Below are 17,447 nucleotides of genomic sequence, written 5' to 3' on the forward strand. Positions count from 1 at the left end.
CTCATGACTCTAGGCACAAAAATATTCAACACGATTTTAGCAAATTGAATGTAGCTGTGTGTGTGTGTGTGTGTGTGTGTGTGTGTATTTGTGTGATGACAAAGTAGAGTTTATCCCAGGAATGCAAGTTGAGTTCAAGTTTAAAAATCAATCCATGTAATTTAACATGTCAAAGAAGTAAAACTATATAACCATCTCAATAGATACAGAAAAAGCATTTCATAAAATTAAATATCTATTCATGATTGTGAAAATTCTGCAAAGACTAGAAATGAAAGGAAACACCCTCAATCTGATCAAGGATATTTATGAAAAACTTTCAGTGATTGACACACTTAACAAAGACTGACTCTGTTCCCCCTAAGATCAAGAACAAAGGAAGGATATCTACTGTTACCATTCTCGTTCAACATCATACTTTAGGTTCTTGCCATTGTAATTAGTTAAGAAAAAGAAATAGGAGGCATACCAATTGGAAGGGAAGAAATAAAACTGCCTCTGTTCACAATTGATGCGATCATCAATGGAGAAAATGTGAAAGACTCTAATAAAAAGTTAATAAAACAGAAGCATCTGCAAGCCAAGGAATGTCAAGGATGGCTGGGAACCACCAACATCTAGAAACAGGCAAGGAAGGATTCTTCATCAGAGCATTTGGGGGGGTAAGCACAGTGATGTGGATACCTTGCTTTTGAGCTTCTGGCCTCCAGAACTGAAATAATAAATCCCTATTGTTTCAAGCCAGTAAACAAAAGTTTCTAAAACTAATAACACAAGTATAGCAAAGTCACAGGATACAAGATCAATACATAAAAAGTAAATGTGTTTCTATATATTAGCAATTAGGAATTGAAATGGAAAAAATTTCCATTAAATTTGCACCAAAAACATGAGATACTTCTGTGTTGCTGTATAACTCTAAAAAGTATATATGTGAGATTTGTATGTGGCAGATTTCAGAACATTGACTGAAAGAATCAAAGAAGACCTAAATAAATCAAGCACTGCCTCATCTTCATGCATTGGAAGACTCCATACTTTCATGATGTCAGTTCTTCCCATATTGAACAATAGAATAAATGTTAACCCAGTCAAAATCCTTGCAGCCTTTTTAGGTAGAAATGTACAAATTGACTCTGAAATGTGTATAGAAAAGCAAAAGACCTTGAGTAGCAAACAATTTTGAAAGAAGAACAAAGTTGGAAAATTCACTGTACCTGAATCAAATACTTTGTATGAAGCATGTTAATCAAAGTGTGTAGTGTTAGTGACAGGACAGAGACATAAGTCATTGCAACACAATAGAGACTCACCCTCACATTTCAATGGGTTTTTGGTAAGTTGTAGAGGCGATTAATGGAGAAAAGATAATTATTTCAACAAATGGTACTGGAAAAATATAGACAACTATATGCTAAAAAAAGGAGAGACATCTTGACATTTAGTATCTTAGTCTGCTTGCGTTGCCCTAACAAAATACTATAACTCAGTGGCTTAAACACAGAAATTTATGTCTCACCGTCTGGAGGCTGAACATCCAAATCAAGGTGCTGGAAGATAGGTTTCGTTGTGGGGCCTGGTCACCGTCTCACCGTGTGCTCATGTGGTCTTTCCTTGAGTGCGTGCAGAGAGTGAGCGAATTTTCTGGTGTCTCTTCTTATAAGGACACTAAATATGGGTCAGGGCCCCACCCTTATGACTTCATTTCACCTTAATTATCTCTTCTAGGCCTTATCTCCAAATACAGTCACAATGAGGGCATACATACAAAAAAAACCCTACACCTACATAAAAACATATAAGCAAATGTTTACAGCTTTATTTCATAATCACCTCAAAATGTAAGCAACTCAAATGTCCACAATTGGTGAATGGATAAACAAACTGTGGACTATCTGTACAATGAGGTAGTACTCAGCATTCAAAAGAAACAGACTTCTGATACATTCAGCAACATGGGTGGATCTATATGCATCATGCTGAGTAGAAAAAGTCCTACTCAAAAGCCAATACACCGCTGATGATGTCGTTTGTGTGACATTCTGGAGAAGGCAAAACAACCAAGACCGAAAACACATCAGTGATGGGATGGATGGGAAGAGGATAAGGGGTCAGCTACAAAGGGATCAAACAGAGGAACTTTGGCAGTGGTGCGTGTACCATGTCTCTATTGTGGATACATGGTTTTAGGCATCTACCAAAATTCACAGAATGGGATGACTAAAAAGGGTGAATTTCATTGTATGTATGTTATACCATAATAAACCTGATTGTTTAAAAAAAAAAAAAAAAAGATAAACCCGAGTATTCTATCCCTCTGTTCAGCCCCTTCTGCTGCATCCCATCTCAACATCCGCTCCCTTGCATTCCCTGCCCCCCCACCCCCACCCCATCATGAGCCTTGCTGTCCTGGCTCATTGTGTAACACACTAAGGCCTTTGCACTGCCTCATGCCTTCCTGCCTACAGGGTCTTACATACATGCCACCTTCTCATGAGACCTTTCCTGACTACTGTGTCCAAAATCCCTCCCTCCTTGGCTTTTTCTGCACCCAACATAACTGGATTTTAACTTACTGCCACTTTATTGTTAATAAAAGCCACATCATGCCACAAGGGAAGCTCCTTTGTTTTTGTTCCATCACCCAGAACAGTACCTGGCATGTGGTGGGTGTTCCCTCAGTAGTTCTGAATGGGTGGACGCATGGGTGGATGAATGGCTGGACTGCCACCGAATTCCGAATTCCGTCTCGGCTCCCAGGGCCTACACACACACGTGCCTCTGTCTGTAGGCAGGTTTCCGGCAGGAGGAGCTCTGATAGCCGCCATGATGGTGTTTCTTCCCGCTTGGCCTTTCTCCTAGCATTGTGTTTGCCCCACATCCCTCCCTACACCACACCTCTCCCCGCCTGCCCCAGCTTGGCCTGCTTCCCCAAGGGGGCTGTGAGATAGCTCCTTATATATTTCTTCTCCTCCACACCCTTGTCCCATCCTAGCTGGCACAAAGCAGCATCAGTGTGATGCAGAGTTGAGGAAGGAGATTTCCTCCGTGTGGGCCAATCTGCCCCAGAAGACCCTGGATTTACTGGTGCCACCTCATAAACGTAAGTGAAGGCAGGAAATTCCCCATCCTCATGCCCCTTTCGTGTCCCACCCAGAGGCAGAGCTGGGAGGCCTGGGCCAGGGCAGCCTTGTAGATAGTCTAGACTTTGTTTCCACCTGCAGGGAAAACGGCCTTACAAGTGAGTGCACAGGCTGTGGGAGGGGGTGACCTGGGATTCATTCTGTGGCCACAGCCACCCACACTCCTGGTGGGGTGTATATGTCAAAAAGCCCAGGGAAAACCAGGGAGACTCCTACAGTCAGAGATACCAAAAGGGACCATGTGCTTAAAGATTAAACTCCACATCCACTCTTTTGGGAGGAGATTGAGGGCCCTGTGGAGATAGTGCAGCTCCAGGGGCTATGTGCTGTGTCAGGAAGCACCGTGTGGGGACTGTGCAGCTTTGGCCAAGCCCTGTGCTTCTGTCTGAGTGTGTCCAGAAGTCCTCGTGGCGGGAGCTGTTTCCTCAGCGCACTCCACCCTGCTTTCCTCCTTTAGATTCCATCCTCTATTTTCTCTCCTTCCAGCTGACGAGATGACAGTGGGGAAAGTCTATGCAGCTCTGATGATATTTGACTTCTACAAACAGAACAAGACCACCAGAGACCAGATTCACCAGGCCACTGGAGGCCTATCCCAGGTATCAGGTTCCAAGATTTCCAAGAAGTAAATCTGAGGCTCTGGCACCCTTCAGTTGTTTGACAGCGAGGGAACCCACACCCTTCTTGGAAATTGCACAGCGGGAAAAGGAAGATGAGAGGTTTCTGCAGCTGCCTCCGCTCTCTGGCCCCAAAGTCAGAAGCTCCATGCAGCCTGTATTCTTCCCAACGGCTGGTCTCTTGCTGGTACTGGGGATCCCCTGACTTGAGAGCTAGTGTTCAGGAACAGCAAAGGGGCTGAGAACAGAATTCCCTGGAGATACCACTTTTTTAAGTGGTAGAGGAAAGAAGTTTGAAGAATGCTTGAGGAGGAGGTTTGAGGAAGTCCCTACACACAGGCAGGGACCAGAGAGATTTAAACTGATGGGTCCTGGGTCATGATTTCTTCCACTCATGACTCTGACTGAGCTGGTTTGGGGGCCCATCTTCCCAATGTCATCCATCAAAGATAACAACTTTCCCACACAGCCAAAATATCAGTGACCACATGTAGACTCTCTGTCTAGAAAGTGTCCATCTGGTGTCCAGAGCTTATAGGGACATTCACCCACCTTGGGAATGGGAATCTGGGGGCTCATGCAGCCTCTGTCAATCCACTTTGATGATGAGATGAGGTCTTTTTACCATTTGTAATTGGATATAGTCTCCAGATTTTGTAGGTAGGGAAGTAGAGCCTCCAAGAAGTGAAATTACTTTTCTGAAGTCACTCACAGTCCGGGTTTGGAGTAAGCCTGCCTCATATGGCAGCCCTCATAGGGCTGGGGGTAGGGCAGAAGGAGCCACAACCCATATTGTGGGCTCAGGGCAGCTTTCTGAGGCACCTGCCTCTGCCCTAGAGCTCTTCCTCTTCTTTGTGTCCCTTGTGCAGATGGGCCCTGTGTCCCTCTTCCACCCTCTGAAGGCCACCCTGGAGCAGACACAGCCGGCCGTGCTCCGAGGAGCCCGGGTGTTCCTTCGGCAGAAGAGCTCTGCGTCCCTCAGCAACGGTGGGGCAGTGTGAGTACCAGGCCCCAGGGTGTGCGGTGCAGGGAGGAAGGTCCTCCACCTCTCAGAGGGGCTCCTTGTAGGCAGTGCTTCAGGACAGGGAGCCCTTGTCCCATCGCCCCTTTTGGGGGATCAGCTCTACCATCCACCCTGCACCCACCTCCCACCAGATGGTGCTGCCTGAGAGCTTGTCCTGCTCTGCTGCTGGAGCGGTCTGTGTGGTGGACTCCAAAGCTCATTCCTGAAGTGTTAAGCGGGTGCCTCTGACAGCACTGAGGTCCAAGGATTTAGACAGCTGATGATTCCCAGTCACCTCCCGCTGTTCGTGCCCATTTGTCTTTCCAGTGAAGAGCCTTTGCTTCCTCCCTGGCCTTTGGTGCCTGCCGACCACTGCGAAATTTTTTGTTTCCTCCTCAGTCCTCACCCCTGTCTGTTGATGGCCTATTTGTGTTCTCAACTTCCGAACTCCTCTGAGACATTTTCCCTCTCGTATCTCCATTCTGGTAGTGATTTCTGAAACAACTATATTTTGTAGGCAAATCGTTAATATCCTTTTCACCTATCCCCTAACTCTTGCTGTAGTAATTCTTGGTATTGAACCACCCAAAACCAAGTGTTATAACAGTCACCTTTCTTGCACCGTGGATCGCTGAAAGGTGGTAACTGGCAGGCAGGTTGGGCCTGGCCATCTCATTGGCCAAAGCAAATCAGTGGCCGAGTGCACAGTGGGACATGAGCTCTGTGTCACCGAGCAAGGACTGAGGTGCGGGGCCTATACCAGCCCGGGCACAGCATGCATGGTGAGAGCTCCCAATATCTTCCTCTCCTGGACATGTTTTGGGCCTTCTTTTCTGAAGCCTGGTTGTGGGTCATGGAGTGTTAATCAGGTAGGTTTTGCTGAGGAATAAACTGCTATAACTTAGTGGTGTGTTACTTCTCACATTCAGGGGCCAGCTTGGCAGCTCTTGGGTCCTGGCCCTGGGCTAGCTCGCCTGGGCCTGGTGGACCCATGAGATGTCTTTCTGGATCGTTCTAAGCCAGATTTCAGTTCAGGAAAAATGAATGTTACTTATTTTCATGGTTCTAATTTTTATAGAATCAGCTACCACTCCCTTTTATTGCAAGTGAGCCAGTACCCAGTCAGCCTGGACCAGGCAGTTGGGGCATTTACTGTGCCGTCTGATGCTGGTATGCGTGCAGCTGGCTTCCGCACGGAGTGACCTCAGGGGTCACAAGGCCTGGAGGGCCAGCTTCCATTCTCCTGACTGGGCCTCCTGACGGGCAGCCATCCCTAAGGCAGCAGCAGCTCCAAATAGCATACCACAGGGTAGATGCCTGTTATCAGTGTGGCCAGCTGAGGCCAGCAGACTCCATCTCAGAGCTCAGAGTGTGATTGATGCCATGCGACCTGTGTGAGTGAGAGTGTTTCCATTGCTTCACTGGACATGGGAACAAGCAGTAATCCAGGCCAATGCTGGCCAGTTTCGATGCCACGTGGGAGATGTACACCGATAGAGTGAGGTGGACTACATGGACTGGGGAAGGCCTCCTCCAAAATGTGACACTAGATCTGAAGGGCAGAAAGGCCTCCATGGCTGGAGGTTGGGGAAGCAGGGAGGTGGCAGTGAATTTGGAGGTGAGGAACAGGAGGAACCCTCAGGAGGGAGCCGAGGGCCAGCAGAGGCAGGATGTCCTTACTACGATACATCACGTACACATGTGGCCTTGTCCTGGCCAAATGCCATTCATGCTCCCACTACACATGTGAGGCCCCGTCTAGGGCTGAGGAACCTGCTGCTTGTCCACAGGCCAGGAAGTTGTGGGCCCAGACTTCCCTCTCTTCCTGCCTGCTCTAAGCCCTGGACCTGGGTCCACATCCCTTGTTTTGCAGCCACTGGAGAGTGCCTGCACTTGAGGGGCTTTATGGCTCTGGGATTCCTCTAGCCCAGAGCAGAAAGGGCCAGTGTAGGCTCCTGGCGGGTCAGAGCCAGGTCTTTGGTGGGCATATGGTGCCCCATAGACTTCTTAGCCAACAGGACAGTCCTCTCTTCACAGACAAACTCAAGAGAGTGGCATCAAGGAGTCTGTTTCCTGGGGCACTCAGAGGACCCAGGAGGTACCCTGTGAGGCAAGGACACCCCTGGAGCGTGGCCACTCTACAGAGATCCCGGCGGTGCATCCAGGAAAACCGGTGAGGGCTCCCAGGGCTGGGTATCGAGGCTGGGGATGGGGGGTGAGACAGGGATGGTGGTAGATGGCAGGAATGGTGTGGGGGAGAAGGTGAGAGTGGAGGGGAGGTGGGTGTGACTGTGGGCTGCTGTATGCCCAGGCTGTTGATGTCCAGATGCAGAGCATGGCCCTGAGAGGTTCTGACGGGGAGCCCCAACCTGGGCTGGAGAGTCAGGGACGAGCGGCCTCCATGCCCCGCCTGGCTGCAGAGACCCAGGTGGGTAGTCTTGGAGGGTCAGGGTCGTGGGAGGGTTGGGGACTGGGGCATGAGGAGACCTGGCATAGGGAGGGCTTGTGTCCCATGCGAAGCCTCCCCACCTGTGCTACAGCGTGGGCACTGTCAGCCCTGTTGGGTCCTCCCAGAACGCCGTGATGGTCTCAAGACGTTCAGCCAGATTCCATTGAGGCCAAGAGTCCCCACCGCTCACTTGTGTTCAGCCTCCCGTCAGGGCACTGGGGCCTCCACCCTCCAGCCTTGTGTCCCTGACCCAGCCTTCACCTCTCTCTAGGACATACCTCTCCCACCCCAGCCCGCACCTTCCCCCCAAAATGCACACAGTACCTCACACCTTGGTCCTCCCTATTTCCCCTTGAGGCTCCAAGGGGGACCTGCCCTGCTTTTTCTCTAGATGCTGGAGGTGGCACCGCCTCCCTCCCCTGCTCCTTCTGGGATGCTTTGACTATGGAGCAGGAAGCTCCAGGGCAGGGGGGCTGTGGGCCCTTTCACAAGGTCTCAGAGAGGGGTCTGCAGACCTGAGGCTGTGTCAAGGGGCTCTTCTTTCACTTGCTGGGAGGGTGAGGGCCTCTGAAGGGACATGATCTTTGGTGTTTCCCTGGGGCTGGCTCTATTCCTGCCTCCTTTTGTGGTTCCTGGTTCTACACATCTAAATTGACTTTCGTTCTCGAAACTTGTCTTTGCCTCCCACTGGTGGTGGCTCCTGTCCTTTTCCCCTTCCTGATCCTGGCCAGCTGGGCGTCCATCCAACTTGAGGACACCCAGCAGGGGCTGTGGATCAGCTCTACTTGGAGGGCGCATTTCCGCAGGTCCTGATTTCAGCCCGGGGCAAGCAGCCTCATGGCCCTGGGCCAGCTGAGCCCTCACACTCAGCCGGTCCTCAGGGTTCTTCCAGCCAGGCCCACAGCCTCCCTCTTCCTGGCATCCTCCCTGTCCGCCAGGGATGCTGAGGCCAACAGGCTGCCTGGGCCCTGCCCGGCCTGGCAGACACAGAGAGCACCTTGTGCAGTGTGCTCTGAGAGAAAGGGTGGGATTCGGTGGGGAAGAACTTTCCCGAGAGAGGGAGTGCCATGGCTGCTGCCAGCCACCCTGGAGCCTGCCCCAGGTCCCCCTCGCAGGCTGTGTGCCAACCCATGTCCTGCCCGCCCGCAGCCGGCCCCTGATGCCAGCCCCATGAAGCGCTCCATCTCCACGCTGGCGCCCCAGCGCCCCCATGTGGCTCATCTCTGCAACGCTGCCCTGGACCGCGCCCCAGCCAGCCAGGCTGTGCCCCACCACCACCACCGCTGCCACCGCCGCAGGGACAGGAAGCAGAAGTCCCTGGAGAAGGGGCCCAGCCTGTCCGCAGACGCAGATGGCGGTGCGTGAGAGGGGTCCCCTGAGTGGCCATGGCCTGAGGCAGGGGTCTGAGACCGTGTTCCTTTTTTTGCCTCACGTACAAGCAACCCGGAGTAGGGGGCGGCGAGTCCTAGGTCTGGGGACCAGGCAGGACCACCCACCCACCTCAGCTCTTCCCTGGGTCCCCCTGCTGGCCCTGGGGACCAGGTCTGGGGTGGGGGGGAGTCTGTCTCCCAACCTGGCTCTCTGTGCTGATTTCTCCTCTTCCTGGCCAGCACCCAGCAGTGCTGCAGGGCCGGGGCCACCCCCGGGAGAGGGGCCCACAGGCTGCCGGCGGGAGCGTAGGCAGGAGCGTGGCCGGTCCCAAGAGCGGAGGCAGCCCTCTTCCTCCTCCTCGGAGAAGCAGCGCTTCTACTCCTGTGACCGCTTTGGGGGCCGTGAGCCCCCGCAGCCCAAGCCCTCCCTCAGCAGCCACCCCACATCACCGACAGCCGGGCAGGAGCCAGGACCCCCGAGACAGGTAAGACATGACCCCCCCTCCCCCCTCCACTCACTGCCCCTCCTCACAACCCTCCTGGGCCTATGCTCTGAATCCCCCTTCATGTCCTGGTGCCCAGGCCCAAGTCTGCACCCCCCCCCCCCCTTTCTCACCCCATTCCTCCCCCACCAGCCCAATCCTCCCCTCCCAACTGCCTTGGACTGGCCTCTGGTCTCTCCTCTCCCTGGACTTGCCTGTCCCCCTTTGTCACCTATCATTCCCTGACTGCCACCCCAGGCCTAGCCAGCACTATGTGTCTTCCCCCCACCGCATGCCCTACCCGTCCCCCTCCCAGGGCGCCTGCCCCTCTCCAGGCCTCTCACCACCACCTTCGTGGTTCTCACTTGCACTGGCCTCTGTCCATTTGGTCTGGTCCTTTGATTTTTATTTGCTCTATTCTGTTTTCTTGTAGGGTGGTGGTTCAGTGAATGGGAGTCCCTTGTTGTCAACATCCGGTGCTAGCACCCCTGGCCGTGGTGGGCGGAGGCAGCTCCCCCAGACTCCGCTGACCCCCCGTCCCAGTGTCACCTACAAGACGGCCAACTCTTCCCCTGTCCACTTCGCTGGGGCGCAGACCAGCCTCCCCACCTTCTCCCCTGGCCGGCTTAGCCGTGGCCTTTCTGAACACAACGCCCTGCTCCAGAGAGACCCCCTCAGCCAGCCTCTGGCTGCTGGCTCTCGGATCGGCTCCGACCCTTACCTGGGGCAGCGTCTGGACAGTGAGGACACTGTCCGCGCCCAGCCTGAGGACACGCTCACCTTCGAGGAGGCTGTGGCCACCAACTCGGGGCGCTCCTCCCGGACTTCCTATGTGTCCTCTCTGACCTCCCAGTCCCACCCCCTCCGTCGCGTGCCCAATGGCTACCACTGCACTCTGGGACTCAGCTCGGGCGGCCGGGTTCGGCACAGCTACCACCACCCCGACCAAGACCACTGGTGCTAGCTCGCTGCACCGCCTCCACCACACACCTGCTCAGCGGGCGCGTTCCAGTCGATGAGTTTTATCATCCACGCTGGGCTCCCAGGGACGCTCAGGGGCACCAATGCGGGGGCAGCAGCCCCTGGGAGGAGGGGCCTCGCCTTTGGGGCCAGCTGGGGGGAGGCCCCGCTGCTCCCCCCCTCCTCTTTGACGCTGGACCAATTCCTAAAGCCCTTTTGGAGAGGGACGTGGCTCTCTCTATCCCCTTGTATGCTGCCTGCCTGGGTCTCATACCACAGACCCTACACGGGAAGTGGCTGCATGTGCTGAGTAGGACCCTGCCAGTCTGAATCCTGTGTGATGGATCCCAGCATCTGGGGTGTGTGCCTAGAGCCATTTTTAGGAGGTCTGAATCTTGTGGAGACCATCCTTTATTCAAGTGTGTGGTACAGAGGAGCCCAGCGTGTTTAAGAGCCTGGCAAGACAACACAGTTGACAGTCAACAGCAGCAGCCTTGGGAGCCTGCTTTTGGCTCCATGCAAGTCTTGTCCGTGCCCACAAACACACACATGTGTGGCATTGCCCTTTGTACCTGGGACAGCAAATGGACACTAGAAGTACACTCACACACTCTCTGTCCTCTCCCAGATGCTGTCATCCCTGACAGGGACCAAATCTGGAAACCATTCTTGCTGTTGGTTTTGGTTTTTAATCATGACACCCTTCCCTCTTTTGTCAGTTCCATATACTTGACCTAGAAAAAAGAAGAAAACCAGAGAAATGGGGAAGGAAATAGTAATATAACTTAAAGAAAAAAATCCAACCTGTAGGAAGCTCTCAGCTCTTCAGTGTGTGTGTGTGTGTGTGTGTGTGTGTGTGTGTGTGTGTGTGTGTCTTGTGCGAGGCAATGCTCTTGTGTCCAGCCCGGGTGGTCCCCCAGTGACCCCTGGCTCCTGCTGCTCTCGACCAAGTGCCTGACTTCCGAGCCCTCTCGTGCCAGGCTCCTGGGGGCGGTGACGTGAGGCCTGTGTGGTGGGTTTTGTGGAAACAGTTCCAAATATCAACCAAGTAGAAAGCTGCTGTCAATGGAGAACACTCATAACATCCAGGAGGAGGTTGTAGGTGGAAACGAAGTGACCATTTCCCTGTTTTCCTCCCACCAGCATGAGAGTTTCCTGGGAAGCCACAGAGCAGGGTAGAGCGTGTCCTTGTATGGGGGGTTTTCAGTCTGTTCTACATCTGAATCTCAGGGATGGGATGCCTGCCAAAGGGGGCATGATGTCTGTTGTCGTGAAAGTTTCTTTTCAGATAAGGCCAGAGGGAGGGAGAGGTGGTGGGAAGAGGGAGAGGTGGGAGCAGTGGAGTTGGAGCTGTCGGGGCAGGAGTGAGGGCCTGTGTTTGAGCAGATGCGGGCACTTGGGATGTCCTGACTGAAATGAGGCCCAAACTCGGAGGAAGCGATTGGTGAAGGAGAACCTTGGCTACTGCGGCTCAGATGGGAGTTTCTGAAGCCCAGCACTGTGTGTGGCACGAGACATGGGAAAGCGGGAAACAAAAGAGAAATCCAACCTCATGGCCATTCTCAAAAGGGAAAGACCATAGTTAGGAGGCTGTGCATAAAACACTGGGACACCTTTTGTTTTGTGAACAAAGGGAACATTTAGATGATGTGATTCTGGTGCATCCTCCCTGTTTGGAAATGTCAGATGATCTCTTTGCTGGATCATTTGAGTGTTCCCATTGGCTTTTACCCCATGACTCACCTTGAAGAAACTTGGCCTGTGATGTGTGTGTGTGTGTGTCTGTGTGTGGAGGTGTGTCCTAGTGAGTGGATGTCGTTAACCCATAGGGCTATGCAACAAAAGACACACATTTAATAGAAATAAATCACATAAGACCGCCACCTGTTCTAGGGTTTCAGCATGATTGTGACCAAACCATTTTATAGAATTTCCTTACTGGAAGGCACAACACTCTGAAACTTTAAGATTACAGAGTATTTTACTGCAATAGGAAATAATAAACTGGAGTGGAATCTCAGACTGTGCATGAGATCGCTGTGCTCCTGTTGCAAAGCAGAAGGACCTGTATTTTGATACTGATGTTTCATCTCTGGCCCATGTTATTTTGAATGTATCCATTCTGTGCAGAACCACAGCTACTTTCCTGGCCATGTTGGGTGGAGAATCACTGTTCTAGCCCCACACAGCCTCACCACTTTGTCTGGATTCTTCTAGACACTGGAATTGGTGAAAACTACAGGGAGTGGGGGAGGAGATACTGTGTCTTGTTTTCCTGAATTTGGGTTTTGTTTCTGTATCGTCTCTTTTCAGCTATCCTATGTTTCCACTGAGATCTCATAGTGAGTTGCCAAATTTGAAATGCATTAACCAGTTGTCTGCATCTGGACCAGTCAAGCAGTGGCTGTAGTTTGAATAAGTTATGTGTGCATGTAAAATATATACATATATACATATATACAAGTATGTGCATGAAAATGTATATCTTCGTACTTTTTGATACAATGTATTCATTTGTTAATTTTTAATTATATTTGATATAAATCAAAGGTTTGTTGCAAAACTTTATATTTAAGAACAGTGTTAAAAAAATACCCAAAAAGAAGTCCCAACCATGCAACACAACTGGGGCCTGCTTTAAAACAATCCTGTGATTGATGAGTTTGCTGCCTGAGTAATATTGATCACCCAGACTTTGGATTCTGCTATTGTTTCTACAATGACATTTTGTATGAATCAAAGTCCTTGGATTAAAATAAAACTTAGCAAAAAATCAAAAATAAACCCCATTCTGCTGGGTGATGTATGTAAGGGCTGTGGGAATCAACAATCAGTGAGTCCACGAGAGGCAAGGCCACCTCCATGGGCATGTGGGCAGGATTGCACAGTTGAGGAGGTCTCAGGAGAAAACGAGAATCCCCTAAAACTTGTTTGGTTCTGTTCACAATGCAAGTGTGGATCAGCCTGAGAATCTGGGTGGGGTTAGGGTTAGGGTCATGGGTTGGGGTCAAGGCCAGGCTTGAGATGGGGGTCAGGGTCTGGATCAGGGGCAGGGTTTAGGTTAGGGTTAAGCATAACTGGCTCTTTCCCCTCCTCCATCTCTGTGGGCCTCTGCAGGATAGACAGGCCTCATCCAGGGTCACACATGCATCAGAGGTTGAGCTGGAGCATTGGTTTTCTGCCCCTCAGTCCTAGGCTCTAACAGAAGAAAAGCAAAATGTCCACCTGGTTGCTGACTGTTTCAGATCCAACTCCACCCCAGCCAAGGGTTATGGAGGGCCTCAGAGATCATACAGGGTTCTTCCACCCTCCCACCTGGGAAGGGTGCTGCTGGCCCCACTCTGCCTGGGGTGCCCCAGGTTCTAGCACAGCTGCGGCCCACAGGGCACTCAGTAGACTGTGGCTTGATACAGAACTGGCTGCAGTGGCCTACCACCTGCCACGTGCGCCTTCTTGAAGGCCTGTGAGGCCCTACCCACGCCGGCTGGACCCTTCATCCTAATCCGAGTGATCAGCAGTGAATAGCAGGCAGGACAGACCTTGGCCTCTGACCATCCAGGCAGGCATCTGTGGTCCTCCAGCTCAGGCCAGGCAGGGTCTTGACACCCCCCATGGCCAATTACTTAGCTGTGCTGCTATGCAGTATAATAGGTCCGTGGGCAGTATAGGCAGCCCTGAGGGATGTTTCTGTTCCCAATGTCTGTGTGGTTGAGACAAGTGCCTCCTCTCTCTCAGTCTCTTAGCTTGCCAAGGGAAACAATGACCCTCCAAATGTGAATGTGGCCCTGGCCACAGCAGGCATACAGCAGACTGGCCCTGCAGTCCTTTGGCTTCCCGATTTGACATGCGTACTTGTTAAGAATCAAGGGCATGGGAGCAACTGTGTCTCCAGTGGGCAGTTTCTCACTGAGGCTGTGTGGTCTCAGAGAACCATGTGCATGACCCATGGACCGTAGCCTCCAGAAAGCCTGCCAAGTGTGGATTTATGGTGTAGAATAATCCTTGAACCTCCCACTGCTTCACTGAGAAATAATTTCCTTACCATCCTCACATTTGATCCCTGCTCTTTGTTTTCTTTTGTTTTTATTATTAAAATTAAAAAAAAAAATTTTGGAGAGTGAGAGAACACGTATGACAGGGAGCAGAGGGAGAGAGAGAGATAAAGAGAGAGAATCTTAAGCAGGCTCCACGCTCAGCACAGAGCCCAATGTGGGGCTTGATCCCATGGTCCTGGGATCATGATCTGAGCCAAAATCAAGAGCTGGATGCTCAACCACCTGAGCCACCCAGGCGCTCCTGATCTCTGCTCTTTATAAAGGAAGGAGATAAGACTGGAAAACAGGCCAGTTTGTTCTTTGGGAGTGGGTGATTGATGTGGTCGGAGGGGGGGGGGCAGGTTTGAATCCTGGGCTTCCTCCTCCCAGGGACATGAGTGAAGTCTGTGTGCCTTCCAGTTTCTGAGATTTGAGCACCTGATGCCCAAGGCAGGAACCTTGAGTTTAGTACAAACAGTGCTAAACACTTTTCCAGAAAGTGGAAGAGTGTTTTGCCTTCGTGGGAGTCCAACAAGAGCACTAGATGGGCGGCTGCAGTCCCTGACCCCAAGAGAACCCCTTCCATCCCTGGACTTCGGATTCCACAGCTGCGTTGTCAGCCACTGGTGATGCGGAATCTGGTACCTTCCCAACCCAGCATCCGTTGTCATGCCCAAGTCCAGCACTTATCTTTCCTTTCGGAACTATGTCTCACCTGCCTCCCATCCAAACAGTTCCAGAGGGCAGCCCCCACATTCCACCCACCTTGAAGATGGGCATATGGTCCAAGTCTAGCCAACCCCATGCTCCATCCTACGGGTGCTCTGATGGATTCAAGGATGAGAATGTGACCCAAGCCAGGCCAAAGACACTTAAAGCCATGACTTTTTGTGGAACCCAAGAGAAAGAGAAACCCTTCCTAAGAGAATGGACAGTGAGTGGGTGTCAGCTTGGAGTTGCTGGAGGCCCCAGATGCAGTGAGGCAGACCACGCATAAGGCACGTAGCAGGATGGAGGGTTGGAGAGGGTCCAGGTAACATTGTGAGAGTGTGAGCCCCTGGGCCTGCCAGATTCAAACACTCTTAATTTGCCACTTGCAAGTATTGATTTATTTCTATGATTAAAAAATATTAATTCATTTTACTTCCGTAAGTGTGTCCAGTTCCTTGCCACCCAAAAATGTGCTAGCTGACACATCACAACCAACGATCCCTGAGATTCCCTGTGCACACTTTTTCACTGGGTGGGCCATGGCTGGGGGAGATGAAGAGAGTGGGCGGAGTCAGGTCTCAGGAGAGCTCCAGAACAGCTCTGTCCCTGTTCCTTCTCCGTCCTGGGAGAGGAAAACCCCAGAACAGTGAGAGGAGAACAGGAGAAAGAGGCCCCTGGATGACTAATTGCTCTGTTTGTATTTTCCATATTTTAGGGTCCGCCTTGTTAATGTGTATTTTTAGCAGGAAACCACTCATCTCCTCTAGGTTTCTGCTCTGATGCAATAGGTTTCTCTTATTTGACCTTTAATTTCTACTCTTCTATTTTTCTACAGAATGGCAGGAATATACTATGCAGAGCCCATACTGTAGGAGAAGGGAGTTAGCTCCACCTCCTTGATGGATGGCTGTCTAAATCTATTATGTGGAATTTGATAGGAAAGGTCTAATCAACACATTTGTAAAAAAAAAAAAAAAACAACAACAAAACACATATGCAATCTGTTAATAAAAATGCAGCCAAGTAATTTAAAGGATCCCTTTGGCTTCACTGAACAATTAATGAAGCAGGCAGCATCCCATCTAGCAAATAGAAAGGAGCTCCTTTGAGTTACAGGGAAGGAAATGTTTTCAAAGGCAGAGAAAGAATTGAAAAAAAGAAAATCATCAGCAAAGGATGCATTGTTTTAGGCAAGGTCACCATTCCAAGGGGGCCTGAAGGGGCCATTCAGTACATTTTCCAGGTTGACTGGTTGAAGGTTACCTGGGGCGTGTGTGTATGAAAATGCAGTTAGATTAGGTAGTAAGTCTTGGTTTGCTGAGTCTCTGAACATAGTGACTACACTTTTGGGCCCGTGGTTTTCTAACATTTTCTTTCTTTCTTTCTTTCTTTTCTTTCTTTCTTTCTTTCTTTCTTTCTTTCTGTGTGGACACCCGGTAGTCATATTCCAGCACTACGGTGTTTGGCTGCTGATTCATTCCTGCTTGGCCACTGAGAGCACTTTCTACTGGCTCCTCCTGTTTTCCTTTGACATATTTCCATCTTTGTGTGGGTTTTCTTGGTAATTCCTTACTTTCTGATATTCAATAGTATCCTGGATCCTATATTTACTGTCTCAGTCTCGGTGCCAGCAATGTCTTCAAGGAGCCCTGGTTCCTTTCATTAGAGAATGGTATTAAAAAGCTTAAATGTGGGAGCTAAATGTGTTCATTGGACAATTCAAGGAAATATATGTACGTATTCCAACCTATGTATACACATCTAATTGTAAAGTTTTCTATGTGGAAATGTCTGTATCTATATTAAGCTAAAGATGAGTTTACACTGATGTCTCCAACCTGGTCCACCATCACACAGACATTGTGATCTTCTCCCTTTGCTGGTCTGTAACTTCCCACTCCAGTAGTGAGAAACCTGACTCCCACCACCTGCCATTTAAGTAATTCATTGCTCTGTTCCAGATCACAGCTGTAGAGTTTTCAGAACTGTTGGCTACCACCCTGATGGGAAAGAACTTTATGAAATAGAGTCCACTATTTATGTACAGTACATTTTTCCTTTTGTTCATAGATTCCATTCACTTCCAAAGTTACTTAGGTCAGCACCTTTTGCCACACAATTTACAGTGAGATCCTCCCCCCACCAATACATCCTAATATGGTTAGATTATTTGTCACAGTCTGTATCTCCCTGAAGGGGAGGAAGAAAATATCCTTGGTCCTTCCAAGGTTCTTCCAACCGGACAAAAAAATGAAATTGACCTGAGACAGAGCCTGGATGCAGGGCTTGAACTCACAGTCCGCAACATCATGATCTGAGCCGAGGTCGTGAGTTTCTGAGCAAGGTTTTTCACAAAGTAGAAGTTTTAATTTTAGGAAGTTCATGTTACCAATTTTTTCTTTTGTGTAATGGCTTTTGGTGTTGTGTGTTAACACTCTTCACTGAACCCAAGGTCATGGAGATTTTCATGTCTTCTTTTTGTTATTTTGATAGTTTTTAATTTCATTTTGTTAAAATATTTTAAAATGTTTACTTGAGAGAGAGAGGGCGCACAAGCAGGGGAGGGGGCAGAGAGAGAGAGAGAGACAAAATCCGAAGCAGACTCCAGGCTCTGAGCTGTCAGCATAGAGCCCAGTGTGGGGCTCCAACCCACCAACCGGGAGATCATGACCTGAGCG

At 50.4% G+C, this 17,447-nt stretch overlaps 1 protein-coding gene across 1 annotated transcript in view; it reads left to right on the forward strand.

Moving 5' to 3' along the window:
* CACNA1B (calcium voltage-gated channel subunit alpha1 B) overlaps window positions 1-10,788 on the forward strand; it is a 188,089-nt gene extending 177,301 nt beyond the window's left edge. Inside the window, exons 40-47 of the mRNA XM_042963523.1 lie at window positions 2,996-3,103; window positions 3,630-3,742; window positions 4,630-4,757; window positions 6,801-6,936; window positions 7,075-7,191; window positions 8,362-8,569; window positions 8,823-9,067; window positions 9,498-10,788. Of these exons, the coding sequence (XP_042819457.1) occupies window positions 2,996-3,103; window positions 3,630-3,742; window positions 4,630-4,757; window positions 6,801-6,936; window positions 7,075-7,191; window positions 8,362-8,569; window positions 8,823-9,067; window positions 9,498-10,028 (1,586 nt within the window). The 3' untranslated portion in view covers window positions 10,029-10,788. The remainder of the gene's footprint in view (window positions 1-2,995; window positions 3,104-3,629; window positions 3,743-4,629; window positions 4,758-6,800; window positions 6,937-7,074; window positions 7,192-8,361; window positions 8,570-8,822; window positions 9,068-9,497) is intronic.
* The last annotated feature ends 6,659 nt before the right edge of the window (window positions 10,789-17,447 follow it).

This window comes from Panthera tigris, chromosome D4 (genome assembly GCF_018350195.1).
Source record: "Panthera tigris isolate Pti1 chromosome D4, P.tigris_Pti1_mat1.1, whole genome shotgun sequence".
NCBI classification, from domain to species: Eukaryota; Metazoa; Chordata; class Mammalia; order Carnivora; family Felidae; genus Panthera; species Panthera tigris.